Genomic DNA, 22,842 nt, shown 5'->3' on the forward strand with positions numbered 1-22,842 from the left:
AGATATAGAAGTTTGATAACACTCTCATTTGGCAGGGGCCAGGGAACGAAATTAGTACTGTCCACACGTTGATGGGAGGGTACACCGGTGCAACCTCTACAGACAGCAATTTTATAATATCTATTGAAGTTAAATATTTACATATTCTTTAATCTAGTGATTCTCCTTCAAAGAATATACATCTACACTGGACATTTTTGAGAATCTAAGGGAGCACTGTTACAAGTAAGGACTACCCCAGACACCTGCAGGTATGGTCACTCTGACTGTGAATTACATACAAGGTTATTCATTGCAGCACCGTGTGTATTGGTAGAATAGTGGAAATAACTCAATTATTCATCAATAGATGAATGTTTACATAAAAGTACCATTATCCCTACAATAGAATGTAACACAATGGTTAAAAAGGAGGCAACTCTTGTAAATACTGATTTCAAGATATGAAGTGTAAAAAAGCAAGGCAGGGAACAATGAATATGATATACTACTGTTTATGTATTTTTATAGAATATATGCAAATACATGCTTGTATATGAAGACACTGTCTCTGGAAGCTAGCAGATTCAGGTTTGAGGGGCTCTGAAACTTGTACAATTCTGGTGGCCCTTTTTAAGAAAAAGAATACAAAAAGTACAAATACAAAATTCGGTATAAGGCCTGGGAAGGGGCCTAAGCAAGCAAAGGACGCTGATGCAGAAGCGTAGTTGGCTTCACAGTAAATTGCCTCTATCTGGAAAGATGCAGGAGAAACCAGTAAAAGAGTCTGGCTCCTGAGAGGTGAACTGGGTGGCTGCAGGAAACGAGAAAACAAGTGATGCACCTTTCTCCCTGTGGGATTTTGCAGTATGTTACCTATTCAATAGGAAGAATTCCTTTGTAAATTAATTGCAGTGTCAAACCAATACAATTCCTAAATAACCAGAACAAACAGTAATTTCTCAGAGAAAGATACATTTCTTTCTTTAGAGACTCCCTTCATTTTCAAGACACAAAAAGAAGATACAGACCATTTTTGGTTGGTTGAGCTAAGGATAATAATGCCAACTGTTGTTTTTTAAATACCAGTAGCTTCTTTCCCTCATAAGAAGAAAAGTCTGGATCTTAAAATGGGCCTTAAGGTTTTATTTCTCATATACTGTTGATCATCTTACAGCACCTCCTTGCTGATGTTTCACAGCATCCTGTTCTTCTTTCAGAGACACTCTAGCTTATCTATGAGGAAGTTTATTATAGTTTATGTGACATTCCCCTCTTCTCTCTGCCTCTGTTTGCTCTGTATTTTGTTGTTGTTTGTTTTTTGCCACAGACAGAGCCCGTTGTTCTTAGATCTCTGCCTGTCTTGTCCGTCTGTCCATCCACCCGTCCGTTCTCGTATGTATCTGTATATCTCTATGGAAAGGGAAAGGGGGTTTCTCATGTAAAAATCCAAAATATAGTTCTATGAACACCCGTGTACTAGTCAGTCCAAGTGTGGCTATGAAGCCCCAAGCAAGCCTTGGCACACGGGGCCGGACCCTTGGTCTGGGGGGCCACGCCAAGACCCAGGCCTCTAGGACACAGTGGGGTCCCTTGCTTTGGGGGGCTCAGAGCCCATCAGCAGGGAGATGGTGGGGTCATCAGCGTGGTTGTCCTCCTGTGAGAAGCAGGAGCCCTCCCCCAGCTCTAAGAGCACCGGCAGGGCTTCCCTGGTGGCGCAGTGGTTGAGAGTCCGCCTGCCGATGCAGGGAACACGGGTTCGTGCCCCGGTCCGGGAAGATCCCACGAGCCGCGGAGCAGCTGAGCCCGTGAGCCATGGCCGCTGAGCCTGCGCGTCCGGAGCCTGTGCTCCGCAACGGGAGAGGCCACAACAGTGAGAGGCCCGCGTACCACAAAAAAAGAGCACCGGCAGACCACTGCCCCGCACGTCCACGGAGCCCGGGTCCAGCAGGAGCTGCTTCCCCAAGTCAGGGCTGCTGCTCTCTGCCTCGCGAGGCCTGGGGGTCTCGCGGGCCAGGTTGCTGTCAAGGTCAGGCAGACTCCTGTCGGGCAATGTCACCGAGGGGCCGAACAGGTCCGGCAGGGCACTGGTGTCCACGCTGAAGCCGTGGCTAGTCGGCTTGGTCTGCAGGTGGCCCAGGTTGGAGTCCATGCGTCCAAGTGGTCCCTGAGCTCGGTCCCCTGGCTGGACTCAAACACGCAGAGAGGAGGAGGGGCAGGGGAAGAAGCGGGCGACCCCAGACATCTATGGAGCGCGAGTCAAATTGTCCAGGCGGGCTATGCTGAGGCACTTCTGGGAGGGATGGGGTGTGGGGCCGAGGTGGGCAGGGGCGAGAGGGGTCACCCCCTTCCGCCCCCGCGTCTGTGAAGGGTGTGGCCGAGGCAGCCGGCGCAGGCTCTCCCACAGGATGGAGTCAATGAGGGTGGTTGGGGACAGGGGCGTATCCACCATGGTGGACGGGTGCCCGGGACCAGCATCCTCTGCCCGGGGGCTCCGAGGTGGGCTGGGGGGCTCCTCCTTGACTCGAACCAGGGTCCTACTGGACAGGGGCCTCTAGTCGTCTATGTTCCTGCCTGGAGAGGCCAAGGGACTACTGGGGTAGCTCAGTGATGTCAGAGACGAAGGGTCCCGAGCCGGCAACAGCATCTGGGGAACAGAAGCTGCGGCCGCTGTAGGCCATGCCGGAGCCGAGTAGGGGCCCGGGCCGTGGATGTGCTCCAGGGAGTACCGGGCATGGAATAGCTGTCGTACAGCATCAGGGGGATCTTTCTCTTCACCCCCCGGATCTAGTTCCACTGCACCAGCGAGATGAGGAACTGGATGAGCTTGTTGACGACTTTCTGCTGCCGGGCGTGCTTCTGCTGCAGGCCACCCACCTTCCGCCACAGGGCCTCGTTCTCTTGCTTCACGGTCAGCAGTTTGGAATCCATGCTCTCCTGCTTCCTCTTCATCTGCTGCACGTCGGTCAGCAGCTTGGTGACCCTGTCCTGGGGAATCTTTATGTCCTCGCTCCACAGAGTGGACACGCTGGTCACTTTCCTCTTGACCAGGGGCTGCTCCTGGCCGCTCAGGAAGCACAGGTGCTGGAACTTGGTGTCGTCCCCCTCTGGCTTGACCAGGCTGCCCTGCTCAATGCGGACCACCTTCCGGAAGCCACACATGTTGAGCTGCCCCACGAAGCTGGCCGTGCTGCTGTGCTTGGAGGACTTAGGTGGCACCTCTTTGGCAGACGGGCTCTGGTTGAGCACGTGGACGCTGTTCCTGCTCGGGCTCCAGAACGTCCGTGTCTTGGTTGCTCACGAAGGTCCACAACTTGGTCAGGAAGACCTGGACGTTGCTGGGCTCTGCCGTGCCCAGGCACACGGGCAGATCCATCCCGGGCAAGGTGGGAGAGGCGGAGGGAGTGACCACGAGGAGAGACCACGGGCCGGCCGCCACCGCGGGCCGCCCGGATGTGAACCGGCCCGGGGCCTGCGGCCCACATGGCCGCCGCCATCTTGTGACGGGCGAGCTCCCGCCGGCGCCGCCCACCGGCTTCTTTTTAACTTTTTATTTTGATTTTTTGTTCATGTCCAAAGTCTCCCTCAAATACAGTATACAGTCCTGAACTGAGCACTCCTATTTAAAAGCAAGACACCCACAAGCTGGTGGGCCACTCTGGAACCTAGGTGGGAACTAGTGGCCTTGAGGTAATTGAGTGGGAATCCAGACTTAAATTTTTGAAGCACGGAAATTCCCTGGCAGGACAGTGGTTAGGACTCCGCGCTTTCCTGCACGCAGAATGGCAAATTTTTTGAATCACATTCAAACGTCAGTACCTGTGGGTATTTTTTCTTGAGGGAGTCAGTTGCCTCCTGGGGGGTGAGAGTGGATTGTCAGTCTTCTGGGAACCAAATGGGGAAAGGGGGCTGGTGGTTCACTGCTTGGGATATAGGTCTTCACTAAAGGCCCCTGTGTTCAGTATGGAGCCTGCTCTCTGCTCATTTGGGCTTGGTGTCCCCAAGGCCAGAATCTGTCTGGTTTGGCCTTTCCCCCGTCTTCTCTCAGCATGATGGGCTGGCCTGGGAGTTGCCTGGTTACCAGCTGTGGGGGGAATTAACTGCAGGTATCTCAGCTTCTTCAAAAACTTTTAATCCATCCTCTCCTTGCACCTCTGCTTTCACGGGAAACTAGAGCTGTGAAATTCCTACATCTTCCCGAAGTTGTGCCTCAGGAATTGCTTCTTGTTGCCCACAGCTCCTGCTCTCACCCTTAGGTTTTGCTTTTTCGGATTGACAAGGTCAGTAATCACTCTTCTCTCAGCTCCACCAGCTTTACAGTTAAGATGTTGTCTTCTCCTGTCTGATATTGTCTCTTCCCCTGTTCTCTTTGTGCCTTTCTTATCCCATTTCAGGGAGGTTTGCGGCATGAGGTGAGAGGAACTTGAATGTCCAATTCTCAAGATTTAACCAAAAGAGCTTAAAATTTCTTTCAAGTTCAAAGAAATGAAGCACAAATTTGTCCTTGGATCAAGATATATCTTTGTTTGGGGATGAACTACTTCTGTAAACCTTTTGTTTAGCATTGGTTTTTTCATCAATTGATTCAAAAATATTTCCAAGTGTCCAGTATACTGCACAGACTGGACAAGACAGTGTTGGTTGCCAGCCTCATAGAGCTTTGATTCCAGTTTCTTTTTTTTTTCTTTTTTTTTTTTTTGCGGTATGCGGGCCTCTCACTGTTGTGGCCTCTCCCGTTGCGGAGCACAGGCTCCGGATGCGCAGGCTCAGCTGCCATGGCTCACGGGCCCAGCCGCCCCACGGCATGTGGGATCTTCCCAGACCGGGGCACGAACCCGTGTCCCCTGCATCGGCAGGCGGACTCTCAACCTCTGCGCCACCAGGGAAGCCTATGATTCCAGTTTTGAGAAAGGAGACCCACAGATAAAGAAGAGAAGACAATATGTATATATATATATATAATAAACTGCAGTAAACATTATAATGAAAACCAATAAAAGGGATAAAGAATAATCGTATTGTCCTCCTCCAAATAAGAATTGTTAGTATTGGCTTTTCCCATCCCCCACCTCCCACTCATTTTTCACAACCCACTCCAGTTGGGCTTCTGCCTCTTACTCTCCTAAATCCCCCAATGACTTGGATGTAACTAAATACAATAAATTTCCAGACCTCCTCTTACTTGATTTCCCCAGCACCAGATAAGTGGACTTCCACTTTCTTGGGACACTTTCCTTGGTCTCCAAGACCCAACACTTTCTAATATCCACCTCTGTGATCACTCTTGACCTCCATTGCCTTCTTTATCCTGATGATCTTGGAGAAGCAGCAGCAGTGAGTGGTGGCTTGAAGCAAGATCTTAGTTCCCTGCCCAGGAATTGAACCTGGGTAGCCTGGATGAAAACCAGGAATCCTAGCCACTAGACCAGCAAGGGCTGGAGACTAGAAGTAAATTTTCTGTGGCTCTTGCCTCCACTGAAAAATGCATTTCTCAGGGAGACAAAAACTGTAAAAACAGGTATGAAGTTTATTATTAGAGACAGCACAACAAGTGGGAGAGCACACAGAGAAACAGTTTGTTTAGTGAAGACAGAAGCAAGGCAGAGATAACACACCCAGAGAGAAAGGGTGTGGGCGTTCTCCCTAATGAGGAGGAGTAAAGAGTTGGTTAAATCGTTTATACAGCGTGGCTCTTCCCAGCCTCTGTTTACCTTTGGCCAATTATCTGGTTTCTTTTTCCACACCTGACCTGTCATAGGACCCTCCCCAACTTGCATGCACAACTTTTTTCCAAGATGGATTCCAGCCCAGAGGCCTATGGGGGCCCTTGGCATCACCTATTCTGGGGTGGTGACCCCTTCTTTTTGACCCCCAAGGAGCCTTTCTGTGCATGTACGGTGTCTCCTTTGCCCCAAAGATGGGAAATATAGGACCTCTTGATCTTTTACTCAAACAGGGTTTAGCCCCTCTCTGTTCCTGCCATGACTGTTATCTTAAAGTGTACGTACCCTGTTTCTGTTGTTATTCCTATTTCGAAGTGCAAACAGGAGGCTGGTTGTAAATATCTATCCTGGAGCCCACCTATCTCCTGTTTCAGGAAGTGCAAACAGGAGGCCTGTTGTAAATGTCTAGCCTGGAGCCCATCTACTTCCTGCCCCACTGACATTAAATATTGGAGCTGTCCAAAGCTTGAACCCCCTTCTCTTCTCATTTTGCTACCCTGGGAGAGTTCATCCTTAAGAACTGGAAATTTTAGGACTCATCTTGCTGTCTGGACTTCACCAATAATCCTGATGTTACCTTGCATACAGCCTTGACTCCTTTGCTCCTTCATCCTTTCCCAGCACTCTTGGCAAAGTCCTAATTCTCTGCCAACTCTGCCATTGCATGCACGTGGCTGAACATATCTGGAGGGAAAGGAAAACACATACCATGCTGACTGGTCTCATTTTGAATTTTTGGTTAAGTCTCAAGTACACCTTGTGCTGGCTGACAGTCATACTACATGTCCCTAGTCCAGTGGTCTTCACCCTGGAGTGTGCAGACTCCAAGGAATACACAAAGTCCTACAAGGGACAGGAGGACATGGCCAGTTATGAATGTATCCATTTTCACATTCTCTATTTCTGTATATCTTTTTCCTAAAACTGATTTACCTGTGAGCTTTTGTGCATATTTTCATTTCTCTCCTCCTCTTTTGCCATTGCCCATTTGCCATTCTCCCAAGTTGGGGAAATATAAAAACATCTGAGTTGCTAAACTAAAGTACAATTTGAAATTTTTTTTTTTTTTTCTGTATGCGGGCCTCTCACTGTTGTGGCCTCTCCCGTTGCGGAGCACAGGCTCCGGACGCGCAGGCTCAGCGGCCATGGCTTATGGGCCCAGCCGCTCCACGGCATGTGGGATCTTCCCGGACTGGGGCACGAACCCATGTCCCCTGCATCGGCAGGCGGACTCTCAACCACTGCGCCACCAGGGAAGCCCAATTTGAAATATTGTTTTTGAAAGTAAATGACTCTAATAATTGAGTAATGAATCCTTTAGCAAGTCAGGTGGTTTCCAATTCGTTGCTTTCAACAAAATTAATAGAGAATCTAATGGAGTTTTCAGCTTGAATATCATTAAAATACATTTAATGATGGCTTATTATGTGATTTTTGGCATATAATTCAGAAGAAGTTCAAAGAAGTGAGTGTCATTGCTATAATAAAATTATTTCCATTCCCATTTACTTATTTATGTGAACAAGAACTCTCAGCTTTTATTCTGATGAAAAGAAAAATAGATAGAGAATTGTTACTGAAGGTTGTCTCATTCCAGCTATGCTATTCTTACGATTGTTACATGTAACGATGTTACATGAACTGTTACCTAAAGCAAGCCCAGGTGCCTGAGGCACAGTGAGGCCAAACAGTACCAGAACTTGTTGTTGTCAGAGTCTGGAGCAGAGAAAGGTTTATTGCAGGGCCAGGCAAAGGGCTTTTTCATGACTTAAAAAGCCCAAACTCCCAAAAGGCTTTCAAGCAAAGCCTTTTTCTTTTTCTTTTTTTTTTTTGGCCACACTGTAGGGCTTGCGGGATCTTAGTTCACTGACCAGGTATTGAACCCGTGCCCCATATAGTGGAAGCAAGTGTGGAGTCTTTACCACTGGACCGCCAGGGAAGTCCAGCAAAGCCCTTTTAAAGGCAAGATGAGGGAGTGGCGTGGTTAGTTGTTGCAAACTTCTTGGTGTGGGATCGTTTGTTCTTGCAGCTGTCCAGGTAGGTCAGTTCACAGGTCACGATGTTCCTCTAAACCTCCAACAAGACAAATGTTATTCTGTGTTCAGGTCAGGTCAAGGTCAGTCTATCCTGTATACTTGAAGCTATAGGCAACATTCTTTTACGAAAGGTGCAGAGCCAGCATGACTAAGCAAGGCAACAGAGCATAAAGATTAAAGTAAAAGGAGGACTTACCTGGTGGCGCACTGGTTAAGAATCTGCCTGCCAATGCAGGGGACACAGGTTCGAACCCTGGTCCTGGAAGATCCCACATTCTGTGGAGCAACTAAGCCCATGCACCACAACTACTGGGCCTGTGCTCTAGAGCCCCAGAGCCACAACTACTGAGCCTGCATGCTGCAACGACTGAAGCCCATGCGCCTAGAGCTCGTGCTCCGCAACAAGAGAAGCCACCGCTCACCACAATTAGAGAAAGCCTGCGCGCAGCAACAGAGACCCACCGCAGCCAAAAATAAATAAATAAATAAATAAATAATTTAAAATAAAAGACAAAAGTAAAAGGAACAGATCTAATATGGAGTCAGATTTGTTCTTCTTTAATACAGAACTAGCTAAAAACCCATTAAAAGACGCATTGTAAATAAAATTTTATGTTTATTGATAGCTATCAAAATGTATAATATATTTATGTGATTTTGATCAATTTGCTTTGTTGCTAATAGTTCAATCCAAAAGAAAAGTTTAAACATTTAGAGTATTATGGTTAAAAGAAATTAAAAAGAACTAATTTTAAAAAATATATTTTGTTACAGAGAAATATAGAAAGATCAATACAAGACTTTCACATATAAAATACATTAAGAAAAAATTATGTAGTGGAAGTGAATGAAATATAAATTCAAGGAAAAAGTAAATAATGTAAAATGTCCAGCTGTTGAAGAAGAGTATATTCATATGTTCTATCTGGTTTTTTTTTAAAGATTTTATTTTTGGATGTGGACCATCCATTTTTTTTAAAAGTCTTCATTGAATTTTTTACAGTATTGCTTGTGTTTTATGTTTTTTGTTTTTTTGGCCTGAGGCATGTGAGATCCTAGCTCTCCGATCAGGAATTGAACCTGTAACCTTGCATTGGAAGGCGAAGTATGTTTTTCAAAAGGATGATGTTGAATATCAAAAAGCTATGGCATTGGGACTTCACTGGCAGTCCAGTGGTTAAGATTTTGCTCTTCCACTGCAGGGGGCACGGGTTCAATCTCTGGTTGGGGAACTAAGATCCCACATGCCTCACGGCATAGCCAAAAAAAAAAAAAGCTATGGCATTTAGGTTCTATTGGTTACATTTAAAACAGTAATATAAACTGTCTTATTTTTATTTTTTTTTTATTTATTTTTTTTTACGGTACGCGGGCCTCTCACTGTTGTGGCCTCTCCCGTTGCGGAGCACAGGCTCCGGACGCGCAGGCTCAGCGGCCACGGCTTGCGGGCCCAGCCGCTCCGCGGCATGTGGGATCCTCCCGGACCGGGGCACGAACCCACGTCCCCTGCATTGGCAGGCGGACTCTCAACAACTGCGCCACCAGGGACGCCCCTGTCTTATTTTTAAATGTTGATATTTATAAGATACTAAAATTTTTACACTGTTTGTAGTTATTTAAATTTACAAGGAAAAAATTAGATATGAAGTAAAAGACATGCAGGAGGTCACATAGTTTTCCAAAATGTTTTTAGGGAACATGCAAGCAAAAAAATTGAAGACTAATGAACTAGTCCTGGTACTATTAGTACACCCAGGCAAGAAGGGACTCCGCCTTGAGCCCACATTTAAGAGGACACCTCATGTCAACACACACAAACAATTTTGAAGGGACATAGGGGTATCTCTGTTACTAAGGATCTGACACTTAATTCTGGCTCAGTGTATTAATTATCTCTTGTTATATAAAATTACCCCCAAACTAGTAGCTCAAAACAACACACATTATTTCATGATTTCTGTCAGTCAGAAACCTGGGAGAAGCTTAGCTGGATCCTCTGCTTCAGGGTCTCCCATCAAGCTGCAATCAGGGTGTTGCCAGTGGTCTCCTCTGAAGGCTCCGTTGGGGAAAGACCTGATTCTAATCTTGCTCCATGGATCGCTGGCAGGATTCAGTTCCTTAAAGGTTGTTGGACTGAAGGTATCAGTCTCTTTTTGGCTATTTCCCAGAGGCCACCCTCAGTTTCTTGCCATGTGGGCCGCTCCAAAGTGGCAGCTTGCTTCTTCAAAGCCAGCAATAGAGTGCCTACAAGACAAAAGTCATGACTTTTAATCTCAGAATTGACATCCTGTCACTCTTTGCCAAATTCTATTCAATAGAAGCAAGTCACTAGGGGACTTCTCTGGTGGCGCAGTGGTTAAGAATCTGCCTGCCAATGCAGGGGACACGGGTTCAAGCCCTGGTCTGGGAAGATCCCACATGCTGTGGAGCAACTAAGCCTGTGCGCCACAACTACTGAGGCTGCGCTCTAGAGCCTGCAAGCCACAACTAGAGCCTGTGGGCCACAACTACTGAAGCCCACGCGCCTAGATCCCGTGCTCCGCAACACAAGAGAAGCCACCACAGTAAGAAGCTCGTGCACCGCAACAAAGAATAGTCCCCGCTCGCCGCAACTAGAAAAAGAAGCAAGTCACTAGACTCAGTCCACACTCAAGGGGAGGGGATTACATATGGGCATAACCATCAGAAGGTGGAGATCACTGGGAGCCATTTTAGAAGGCAGCCTACTAGACACAGCATGACCATAAGTCTAAACATCTGCTGCTATAATTAACACTATTCAAGTTGCAAGGAAATGTGTCTCCTTACCTCTTGTCCTTTATCATTGAAACAAAAGGTGATGGTGACCAAATGCTGTGAAGATTCATAGGTTTTGCTGTTGCTGACCCTGCAGATGGCCACTTGTTTGGGATGCAGGGAGAATTTAGCAGTGATAGTGATTAAGTAACAGAAAAGACAAATCAATTAACTTGTCAAACGTTCTCTCAGTCAGTATGAATGTAGTACCTTCTTACATAATGATGTATCCTTTCCCAGTAGGGTCACAGTTGACCACAGTGGCTGAAGAACATGTTCCTGTACTAAACAATTAATATTACTCTTCAATTTGTATATATGCATATGTATGTATAACAAATATGGCACATGAAGTTACACTGGCAACTAAATAGGCATCTAATACTTCAATAGTTTTATTTTTATAAAAATATTTCATAGGATTTAATTAAAATTTCAAAAAGTTAAATTTTCAACTGGCAGCTTTCTTTTTTTTAATTAATTAATTAATTTATTTTATTTTATTTTTGGCTGTGTTGGGTCTTTGCTGCTGCTCGTGGGCTTTCTCTAGTTGCAGCGAGTGGGGGCTACTCTTCCTTGTGGTGCGCAGGCTTCTCATTGCAGTGGCTTCTCTTGTTGTGAGCACGGGCTCTAGGCATGCAGGCTTCAGTAGTTGTGGCACGCGGGCTCAGTAGTTGTGGCTCACGGACTCTAGAGTGCAGCCTCAGTAGTTGCGGCGCATGGGCTTAGTTGCTCCATGGCATGTGGGATCTTCCTGGACCAGGGCTCAAACCTGTGTCCCCTGCATTGGCAGGCAGATTCTTAACCACTGCGCCACCAGGGAAGCCCTCCCTTCAAATGGCAGCTTTCTATAAATAACTTTTAATATTTATTCAGTATAATTTGCAATTTACACTTCAATTTTAATAGATGATTTAAATATTAGAAAAATAACATTTTAAAGCATGATAATAATTTTAATTTTACATTAACTTCATTATATTTCTTCATGAAAATATACTGAAATTATGTAAAGTTTGAAGTCAGTTGCATTTAAGTTTTATTTTATTTTTAATTAACTAATTAATTTTTGGCTGCGTTGGGTCTTCGTTGTTGCGTGCCGGCTTTCTCTAGTTGTGGCGAGCAGGAGCTACTCTTCATTGCAGTGTGCAGGCTTCTCATTGTGGTGGCTTCTCTTGTTGCGGATCATGGGCTCTAGTTATGTGAGCTTCAGTAGTTGTGGTACGTGGGCTCAGTAGTTATGGCACGTGGGCTCAGTAGTTGTGGCACATGGGCTTAGTTGCTCCACGGCATGTGGGATCTTCCCTGACCAGGGCTTGAACCGTGTCCCCTGCATTGGCAGGCAGATTCTTATCCACTGTGCCACCAGGGAAGTCCTGCATTTAACTTTTAAATTCTTTAGCCCATTACTGTTAATAGAGCATAGATTATATGAAAATCTCAGTTATAACAACATAATTAGTGACTTTGCAAAAATGAAGATAAGAAAAATAAATGGTTTGAAATATATATTTATTAACTTGTAAATAATGCATGTCTCTTTTAAATTGAGGTAACATTGGTTTATAACATAAGTTTCATGTGTACAACATTATACTTCTATTTATGTTTACACTATAGTGTGCTCACCACCAAAAATTTTGTTTCCATCCATCACCATAAAGTTGACCACTTTTACCCTCTTCACCCTCCCCTCATCCCTTCACCTGTGGTAGCCACTGCTCTGTTCTCTGTATCTACATGTTTGTTTTTGTTTGGTTTGGTTTGTTCATTTATTTATTCATTTATTTTTTTTTAATTCCACATATGAGTGAAATCATACAGTATTTGTCTTTCTCCATCTGACTTATTTCACTTAGTGGAATACCCTCAAGATCCGTCCATATTCTCTCAAATGGCAAGATTTAATCTTTTTTATGGCTGCATAGTATTCCATTTAATATACATACACCACATCTTATTTATCCTTTCATCTGCCAGTGGGCACTTAGGTTGTTTCCATAGAGTAGCTATTGTAAATGATGCTGCAATAAACACAGGGGTGCGTATTTCTTTTAATTAGTGTTTTCATATTTTGGGGATAAAACCCAAAAGTGGAATAGCTGGGTCATATGGAAATTCTATTCTTAATTTTTTGAGGAATCTCCATACTGTTTTCCACAGTGGCTGTAGCAGGTTACATTCCCACCAACAATGTACAAGAGTTCCTTTTCTCCCTCCACATCCTCATCAACACTTGTTATTTCTTGCCTTTTTGATAATAGCCATTCTGACAGGCATGAGATTATATCTTGTGATTTTGATTTGCATTTCCCTAATAATTAGTGACGTAGAACATCTTTTTCATGTGCCTATTGGCCATCAGTGTGTCTTCTTTTGAAAAATGTCTATTTGGCTCCTCTGCCCATGTAAAAAAATCAAGTAGTTTTTGAGTTGTATGAGTTCTTTATATATTTTAGATTTTAAGCCCTTATCAGATATATGATTTGTAAATATCTTCTCCCATTCGGTAGGTTGAGCTTTCATTTTGTTGATGGTTTCCTTTGCTGTGCAGAAGATTTTTAACTTGATATAGTCTCCTTTGTTTATTTTTGCTTTTGTTTCCCTTGCCTGTGGAGATATATCTGGAAAGACATTGCTACAATCGATGTCAAAGAGCATACTGTGTATGTTTTTTTCCAGGAGTTGTATGGTTTCAGGTCTTACATTCATGTCTTTAATCCATTTTGAGTTGATTTTTGTAAATGGTGTGAGGTAGTGGTCTAGTCTCTCTCTCTCTCTCTCTCTCTCTTTTTTTTTTTTTTTGCATGTTGGCTGTCCAGTTTTCCGCATCATTTATTGAAGAGACTATTCTTTCTCCAGTAATGCACATGTTTATTTTGTTACTCATCCAGCCATATCTGGTCCACCAAAAGAATACCTAGGTACATGCGATAATAATTAAATGTAGTCATTTTGATATTTTTTCCAGCTGTGTTGCTTTACACACATTCTTTTGTTGTTATGAAAGTAGACTTGGTAAAGTAAGAGTAAAGAACATACCTAACAGTTTATTAGCTTGATGATTAACTTTAAAAAATTTAGACCTATGATATGTGAGCCTCCATTTTTATTCTTGCCCTGGGGCACCTTCTTTTCTCTCCTCAAATCAACTCCCTCATGCCCAGCTGATGACATTACTTCCTAGTTCACTGAAAACCAGGGACAACAGAAAAGAACTTCTTTTTCCACTTCCCACCTTCTCCTACATTTCTGCCCTTAGACTCTGTCTCCCTCCAGGCATCATAAATGTGTCTATCTAGGGTCACCCCCTCCACTTGTGCACTGAATCCCAGTCCTTCTCAGTCAAGAGCATCACTCCTACAATTGCACTCCCTGGTCCCTGTCCCTGTCTACTTTGTCATTCCTATCAGCATATAAAAATACCAATATATGCCCATTTTAAATATCCTTCCTCTGAGCCCACATTTCTTTCTACATTATGCTGCATTTCTTTCCTTCCCTTTATGGCAAAATTCTTTGAAAGGACTGGCTGTACTCTTGTTGTCTTTCTCATCTACTACTTTGTCTTGAACTCTTTCCATTTCTTCTGTCAAGAGGTTGGTTTATAGACTCACAGACATAGAGAACAGACTTGTGGTTGCCAAGGATGGGGGGATGGGGGAGGGGAGGATTGGCAGTTTGGGATGAGCAGATGCAAACTATTATATGTAGGATGGATAAACAACAAGGTCCTACTGTATAGCACAGGGAACGATATTCAATATCCTGTGATAAACCATAATGGAAAAGAATATGAAAAAGAATATATATATATATATGTATAACTGAATCAATTTGCTATACAGCAGAAATTAACACAACTTTGTAAATCAACTATACTTCAATAAAGTAATTTTAAAAAAGAAGTGGGTTATGAGGTCCATACCTCCTCCCCTTAAATCTAAACATGTTTGTAACTGTCTTATAACCAACAGAAGGCAGCAGAAGTCATACTGCATGATTTCTGAGGCTAGCTCAGAAAAGATTATACAGCTTCTGCCTTACTCATTTCAACATGCTCTTGGAGCCATGAGTGCCATGTAAGAATCTTAACTATCTCAAGGTTGCCATGCTGTGAAAAAGCTCATGCTACATGGAGAGGACAAGTGCAGGTGTTCTGGCCAACATCCCCATTAGAGAGCCAGCTGACAGCTAGCATCAACTGCCAGAAATGTGACAGAAGATGCCTCCAGACGATCCCAGCTCTCAGTGGTTAAGTCACCCTCAGCCTTTAAGTCTCCCCAGATAAGGACCCAGACATCACTGAGCAAAGACAAGCCATCCTTATTGTGTCCTTTCTGACACAGTATTCCATGAGTATAATAAAATGGTTGTTTTACACCAAGTTTTGGGGTGGTATGTTAGGTGGCTATAGTAACTGGAACAGTGTGTGTCTGTGTGTGTGTGTGTGTGTGTGTGTGTATGTATGTATGTGTATACATATATACATTCATATATTTCCTAGCTCTATTTGCTGAGAAGGCCTAGGAACGATGGCATCATAGTAGCAATGAAGATATCTGGCACCCAGATCTTGGTTTCCAAATACTACCCTTTGTTAAAAGAAGCCAGAGAGGGCTTCCCTGGTGGCACAGTGGTTAAGAATCCGCCTGCCAATGCAGGGGACACTGGTTTGAGCCCTGATCTGGGAAGATCCCACATGCGTGGAACAACTAAGCCTGTGAGCCACAACTACTGAGTCTGCGCTCTAGAGCCCACGAGCCACAACTACTGAAGCCTAGAGCCTGTGCTGCACAACAAGAGAAGCCACCGTAATGAGAAGCCCACGCACTGCAATGAAGAGTAGCCCCCGCTCACTGCAACTAGAGAAAGCCCACAGACAGCAATGAAGACCCAACGCAGCCATAAATTAAATAAATAAATTTATTAAAAAAAAAAAAAAGAAGCCAGAGGCTCTTGAAGAAATGGTTGATTCCTGGGCTGAGTCAGGAAAAGTACAAATTGAGCCTGAATTACCTCTTGTACCAGAAAGTAATCAAATAATGTTGTAGACATTGCAAAAGGACACAGGAACCAGCTTGGAGCACTTTCTCATTTGCCAAATTTGGGATAATTTTTTTCAACCTTACTTTCTGTTTAATTCATTTTGCCAAACAAACATAGTGAAAACTTTAATCTGACTAATTGTGCAGAAAATAGAATTTGTAGCAAACATAACAGGATAGACTTAAGTCCCTGGCAAGCTGGATCTCCATGAGATCCCATAGATTGCCTTGTAGATGGCCTCCTGGGAGGGAGGTCCTAGGAGGGAGAGGCACAGATCTGCCAGTCCCTATCAGAAGCACAGGCTGCACGTGGGAAGGAAAAGCACAAAAAGTAGAACTGATGTTACTTGGATCTCTTATCATTACATGTGGAAGAGTTCTGATTACTGGCCAAACTCAAGGTGTCGTCTTCCCAAACCCATAGTCCTTGGGCATCCTGCCTGCATCCGTAGGGGATAAGTTTCAAGTTCAATGGTTCTAAAGCCTCTGCTTCACCAGAACCTGCAACGTAAATTTGGGGGTGGGGGTGAAGGTGGGGAGGGGTAGACAAAGTCATAATTGCTGGTGTCACCGGTGCAGAGTCTGAGATCCCAGACTTCAGGAGCTTGCTTCAGGAGGAAACAAGAGAGGGTGCCAGGTCACCAGCAAGAGCCCAACTGCCCTAAGCCTCAGTACTCTCAACCAGTGCCCCAGGAGTATGAGGGAGTTCAACAGCGGCGGTCTAAGGTCCCCACTAAGCTGCTAGGTGTCTGGGAGTTCCGAAGGCCGAAATGGCACTCGTTCACATCCTGTGCTTTTTGCGGATGACAGCCATAGCCAGCAGCCGATCCCTCTCGAGGAGTTCTTCACAGAGCTTGGCCTCAGTGAGACACAGGTGAGGATGCTGCCCTTCATCTCCTTCATCTTCACCTCCATCAGTGCCAGGATGTCCAGCTGCTCGTCCAGCTTGCAGGAGCTCCTTCTCCGTGGTGCCTGACGACAAGTAGAGTGGTTCGAGCCAGTATCAGGGAAGCCCTCACAGCCCTCCCCGCCCCCCACCAGCTGGGGGCCCTTGGGGCTGTGGCAGCCTCTAGCTCCGATGCTGCAGCTGCTGGGGCTGTGGCCTATGAACTCCACTTGCACCACCAAGCCCATGGGCTTCCCATCTTCTCCCGTGGGAATGGTGGGCGCCAGGTGGCACGGATCCCAGAGTCTGGCGCTGCCCAAATTTGGGATAATTTGTGCATGAAATTAATGATGATAGTAACTAACTACAATTAATTAAATAAAATAGAAATGCACGGGTCCAGGCAATATAAGTAAATATAGTAGTAATGGATTACAAGTTATTGAGTAAAATTGGAATCCATGAGTCCATATGATATAAATAAATAAATGAATAAATGAGGGAGAAAGAAATGTTCTTTTATAGTCGATTGTTGACTGAAAACTGAAGAAGAAATGACGGAGTAAAAAAAAAAAAAAAATCACCATTTAATAAACATCATTGGGCTTCCCTGGTGGCGCAGTAGTTAAGAATCTGCCTGGCAATGCAAGGGACACGGGTTCGAGCCCTGGCCCGGGAAGATCCCACATGCCGCGGAGCAACTAAGCCCGTGCACCACAACTACTGAGCCTGAGCTCTAGAGCCCACAAGCCACAGCTACTGAGCCCACGTGCCACAACTACTGAAGCCTGCACGCCTAGAGCCCGTGCCCCACAACAAGAGAAGCCACGACAATGAGAAGCCACAACGAAGAGTAGCCCCCGCTCACCGCAACTAGAGAAAGCGTGCGCACAGCAACGAAAGACCCAACGCAGCCAAAAATAAATAAATAAATAAATTTTAAAAATAAAAATAAACATCGTCATGCTTATTCTGATGAGAGTCATAAAGGGATGCTAAGGCAGGTAGGTGGAGATTTGGTGATGTGCCAGATACCTAGGAATTACAAAGGGACAGTTAGGACTTTAAGGTGGAGAACCTGCCAGACTGGTTTGGCAGCATCAGGAGTGAGATGGTTTTGCCTCCAGCAACTTCTGATGTGATACACAAAGGCCGCATCATTTCTCTCTTGCCCCAACATGTACTTAGGTTGGAGAGATTGTACAGAAATGAAAAGCCTGTACTCTTTAAAACTAATTCATGAAAGAGAAAGACAGAAGAACTGCCCACATTGAAGGAGTCTGCAGATATGTGACTACCAAATGCGATTTGTGATCCTGGACCAAAAAGGACAGAGGCATTAGTGGGACAGCTGATGAACTCTGAATTGTACCTATAATTAGATAGTGGTGTTGACTTCCTGATTAGGATGGTGTATTTGTTTGCTAGGGCTGCCATAACAAAGTACCACAAACGAGGTGGCTTAAACAGTAGAAATTTATTTTCTTACAGTTCTGAAAGCTAGAAGTCAGAAATCAAAGAGTCAGCAGGGTTGGTTCTCTCTGAGGGCTGTGACAGAAGTCTCTTCCATGCCTCTCCCCTAGATTCTGGTGGTTTGCTGGCAATCTTTGGCGTTCCTTGGCTTGTAGACACATCAACCCTATCTCTGCCTTCACATTCACATGACATTCTGGTCTTGACATATGCTGGTCTGGACGTGATGTTCTGGTCTGGACATGTCTGTGTCCAAATTTCCCCTTTTTATAAGGACATCAGTCATATTGGATTAAGGGTCCACCCTACTGCAGTATGACCTCATTTTATTTTAACCAATTACATCTGCAACAACCCTATTTCCAAATAAGGTCATATTCTGAGGTACTGGGAGTTAGGGCTTCACTATCTGAATTTTGAAGGGACACAATTCAACCCATAATAGATGGTTATATTGGGGTTGAGAGAAATAAGCAAATATAACCAAATGTTGACAAATGGGGAATCAGGGTGAAAAGGATACCAGAGTTCCCGATACTGTTCTTAAGTGTTTTCTGTAAGTTTGAAATTACTTCAAAAAAATTTTTAAATTCAATAAAGTGCTGAGTTTATGTATTACACAAGATCTTAGTGCTGAACCTATCATGGGGAAGGAACTATAAGGAGATGATAAAGGTGTTTGGGTGGCCTTATTGCAAACTTGCCTGAGACATAGTGAGGGTATCAGAAATTAATACATTATGTTTACACAGCACTTCATAATTTACAAAAAAAAAATCTTATTTCGTTTGTCCCTCCTGACAACTTTGTGAGGCAAGACTTTTTCAATTTTAAAGAAAAACTAAAGAAAGGTCAGCTGACTGGCCCAAGGTCTCCATCATACAACCGTTAAAGGTAAACTGAGGCATGTTAAAATTTTAAGTTTGAGCAAAAAATGCATTCAAATGGGCCCGCACCAAACCAGAAGTGGTTATGAGCGCTCCTCAGACCTCAGCCAGAGGAAAAACTTAAATGGAGAAAGTGTGGAAACAGAGAAAGGAAATTATTTGATTGGCTATAGCTTAGCCTAGTTGGCTGTGTGTGATTGGTTGTCCTTTAGTGTTTTTTTGTTTCGCTTTGATGTTTTGATTTTGTTTTTGTGTTGCCTGTGCCTCCCAGCATGCAGGATCTTAGTTCCCCAAACAGGGATCGAACCTGTGCCCCCTGGAGTGGAAGTGCTGAGTCCTAACCACTGGACTGCCAGGGAATTCCCTCCCTTGGCATCTTGATTACATGACCTTGAGGCATTTACAGGTTTAGATTTTGGCTTGCTTAAGTAGGCCGCCATGACATTAGAGCCACTCAGTCTGATGGCCTCCTTGTTTAATTAACACAACTAATAAATGATTAGTTTGGACCCTGATCCAGTTTTTTTTTGACTTGTAATGACCTCCTGTGGCGGTAGCAAACGATAACACGAGTTGACTCTAAACAAAACTGTGACTTCCCTGGTGGTCCAGTGGGTAAGGCTCCACGCTCCCAATGCAGGGGACACTGTACGATCCCTGGTCGGGAACTAGATCCCACATGTATGCCTCAACGAAGTCAGCATGCCACAACTACAACCCAGCGCAGTCAAAATAAATAAACAAATATTTTAAAAACAACAACAACAAAAAACCTGTGACATCCTTTGTACCATTTTGGGTAAACAAGTTCTTCCCAAGAAAAAAATGTCTTCTTATTAAGATCAAACTGGAGTTTAGGTAAGAGACCTTAGAGGCTCCAGATATGAGGTTCACTATGGACCCTTTCCTCCGCTGTCCACACTCCACCCCCCAACCACCACCTACGGGGCGGGTGTGGGCAGGTCTCCATATGGACTTCGATTTCCCTCACGAACTTTCAGGCCAGTGCCTGGGGAACAGGGTCCAGAAAAGGCCTTCAACCCGTGCCACAATACAGCCTCTTGGACATTTCCCACCAACTCTCAGGCCACGCCCCTCACGCACAAGCTCGCTCTTCCTTATTATTGCCCCAATAGTTAAGTCCCAATCATTCTCCTTCGCACCGCTGGCCAATCATGTTCTTTCTCTTTTTATAAACCTCCGCCCTGGCTCCTGCAGTCCAATGATTGATATAATCGTCTTCAAAGTCACGAAGCAAGAGTGCGGGGTTTCAGCGCCGCAACCTCGGGGCCCCACAGACCTGGGGAAGAACTACGAGCCTGCGCGGACTGTAGCCACCGCTGCTCGCTCTCCCCCTTCCCCCCACCTAGGTTAGGCGTGTCCCCCCCCCCCCCCCCACCCAATGTAAAGCTGAAAAGGGCCTTAGGTGCTTGACTAGCATACTAGGTCCACTTGCTCCCTCTGTCTGTAGGGGCCCAAGACCTTGAGCCTTAAGCTTAGAGGCCCAGAATGACTTGGTCAGCTCCAGCTGGCATGTCTCTGTTGGGCCTTCAGCTTCCGAAACACAGAATTATAAAACGGTAAAGCTGGACAGACTTTAGGAATTGTTTAATCCAGACCATTCACATTGCACTGGCTGTTCCAAAGGCTCAGAGGCCCTCCTCTCCTTTCTTTCTCTTGGTTGGGGGAATTAGGGTCAAGCTCCGCTGGTGCAGGACTTGCCAACACCACGTCCCTTAATCCTGGCCAGGCTGAGTAAGGGCTTCCATCCCAGCCTCCGTGCTCCAGCCAGCTGTCACATAGTGGGTTAAGATGGCTGAGGAGGAGGGTGATGTGGACGAGGAGGACGTGTTCCTGGCGTTTGCCCGGGGGCCCTCTCCTCCCAGGGGTCCCCTGCGGCAGGCCATGGACAAGGCCTTCTTTATCTTCCTGGTCCTCACCCTGACACTACTGACGCTGGAGGCTGTTTATAAGCTGCTATGGCTGTTACCATGGGCAAAGTTTGGGGACTGGCTCCTGAGAACACCTCAGATGGAGGAGGAGCTGGAACTGTGACCGCCTTTCCTATAAACGTCCTCTTTCCCTGCCACAGAGGTGAGAGGGGAGAAAGGGGGAAATGGGGGCTTTGGAGGGACACTTGGAGAGCTGAGAGCAGCTATCTTAAAATTTCTGCACCTATACTCCGGGAATTAATTTTGAAAAAGTTTATAATCCTCAGGTATTTTTAAGTAAGTACCTAAAACTTTTCATCATACATTAACATTGTTTCAAGGATGTAATTCCTGGCATACAAAAAATATTCACATTTTAAAATAAAAAAATTAAATCAATCTTTTGTGTGTCCAGGGGAGTTGAAATATCAGAGTGACTTGATATTCACCACCACTCGTTTAAAAATATAATTGGGAATCCTTCCTTTTCTTCTTCCATCATTCTCTTTTCTCCTAGAACTTCTATTACCATTCTACTTCTCCACAGACAATTTTATCCTTTTATACTTGAAAGTCTTTTATTGACCAATCTATCACTCTTTCCTACATAAACATATATATTAATTGAAATGAAAAATATTTTTCTTTCTTGTGACCATAAGACTCTAGTTTTTTAGAAAAATTTCTTCTGGGTTACCATTACAATTATTATGTGAGCAGAACTGATTAAATAGCATAAAGATTGTACACATTTTCATAATTGTTAATATTAAAGGTACATTTTTTTTCTGTTTCAGCTTGCAGGATCTTAGTTCCCTGACCAGGGATCAAACCCCAGCACCCTGCTTGGCAACACAGAGTCCTAACCACTGGACTGCAGGGAACTACCTAAAAGTACATTTTAAGTGAGATAGACGAGGTGGTGCTCATGGTGCCTTGAAGAAACAGGTTACATGTCTCTTTATTTAAGACAAAGTAAGGGAATTCCCTGGCCGTCCAGTGGTCAAAACAAAAACAAACACAAACAAACAAAACCAAACAACAAAAAACAAGGTAACATCCTGAGATTTCATGATTGAGAACTACAGTATCCTTTTTTTTTTTTTTTAAGAGGGAGAAAGTCTATTGTAAAAGAGAAAAGGAAGAAGGAGAAGCTCTACTGCAGGAATTTACTGAGGAAAACAAATTTTGGGAAAATTGAGAATCTGGAAATTAAGTCCCTTATATTTCCCAAATCCGAGTACCCTTGGGCAAGTCTTCATGTCCCCCAATTTGAAGACTTAGATGACTGGAGAGAAGTGGTGTGGGATTCTTTAATGGAAGGGAGAGTTTGAGGTTCTGGGACTCTGAGGGCTTGGGGATGTAAGGGTCTGTGGTCCCAGAAAGTGGCAAGATGCTCACCATCTGTGGAATTCGCAAGGATGCAGGAGGTGGGAAACTCAGCAGTCGGAACCGTATTAACATTTCCGGTTTCCCCACAAGCTCACCTTTGGACCCAGCTCTGCCTCCACGAGTCCCTCCAGCTTCCCTAAAGCTGGGTTAGGTGGGGGGGTGGCGGGCGAGGCGGGCGTCAAAGTCGTTTTCTTCTCTCTTCCTTCTTTCATCAGCTCTCTCAGAGGAAGAGGACGAGAGAGACTCGAGGTATTTTACGAGCCTCATTTCGTCTCACAGCCCTCACAGCGGCAATTGGCACAGATTCTTCTCAGAACCCCCTCCCCACATCGCCCGTCCTCAGGCCCTGGAGCCCCTGGACAAAGCACGGCCTCCTGGTCATCAGCGCCTGCGCCTCGGGAATCCCCTCCAGAAAAGGAAGGAGAACCACCCAGGTCCCACCTACTTGGTTGGTCATTTGTTCTGTGGTGGAGCTTGAAAAGCAAACCAACAACAATAGCAGTAATAATAACACATTTGTACAGCGTGTTGTGCTCATTTGTATGCATGTGTTATGACTTCAAGATTGGGAGATGTAGGCAACTGGATGTAGAAATAGCTTCTGGACAGCGACAAGGGAGCGCACAGCCCATAGAAAGGAATGACAGGCGCATTCGATTAAGCCGTGGAAACTGGTACCTGGCAGGTAGGA

General features: G+C 44.9%; 1 protein-coding gene and 1 pseudogene across 2 annotated transcripts; one reads left to right on the plus strand and one right to left on the minus strand.

Moving 5' to 3' along the window:
* Positions 1-670: 670 nt before the first annotated feature.
* LOC307193415 (heat shock factor protein 1-like) lies at positions 671-4,229 on the minus strand (annotated as a pseudogene). Its single transcript has 2 exons — positions 1,873-4,229; positions 671-1,665 (listed from the first exon to the last, which is right to left on the minus strand). The product of its transcript is annotated as a heat shock factor protein 1-like (transcript).
* A 16,052-nt stretch (positions 4,230-20,281) lies between these two features.
* SMIM40 (small integral membrane protein 40) lies at positions 20,282-22,438 on the plus strand. Its single transcript, XM_079935334.1, has 2 exons — positions 20,282-20,922; positions 22,367-22,438. The coding sequence occupies exon 1, from the start codon at positions 20,641-20,643 to the stop codon at positions 20,881-20,883; it is 243 nt and encodes an 80-aa protein (XP_079791460.1). The 5' UTR covers positions 20,282-20,640; the 3' UTR covers positions 20,884-20,922; positions 22,367-22,438.
* The last annotated feature ends 404 nt before the right edge of the window (positions 22,439-22,842 follow it).

This window comes from Stenella coeruleoalba (genome assembly GCF_951394435.1).
Source record: "Stenella coeruleoalba genome assembly, chromosome: 10".
Classification (NCBI taxonomy): domain Eukaryota; kingdom Metazoa; phylum Chordata; class Mammalia; order Artiodactyla; family Delphinidae; genus Stenella; species Stenella coeruleoalba.

Coding starts and splice junctions, on each gene's coding strand:
- SMIM40 (XM_079935334.1), top strand. CDS start 20,641: ATGGCTGAGGAGGAGGGTGATGTGGACGAGGAGGACGTGTTCCTGGCG.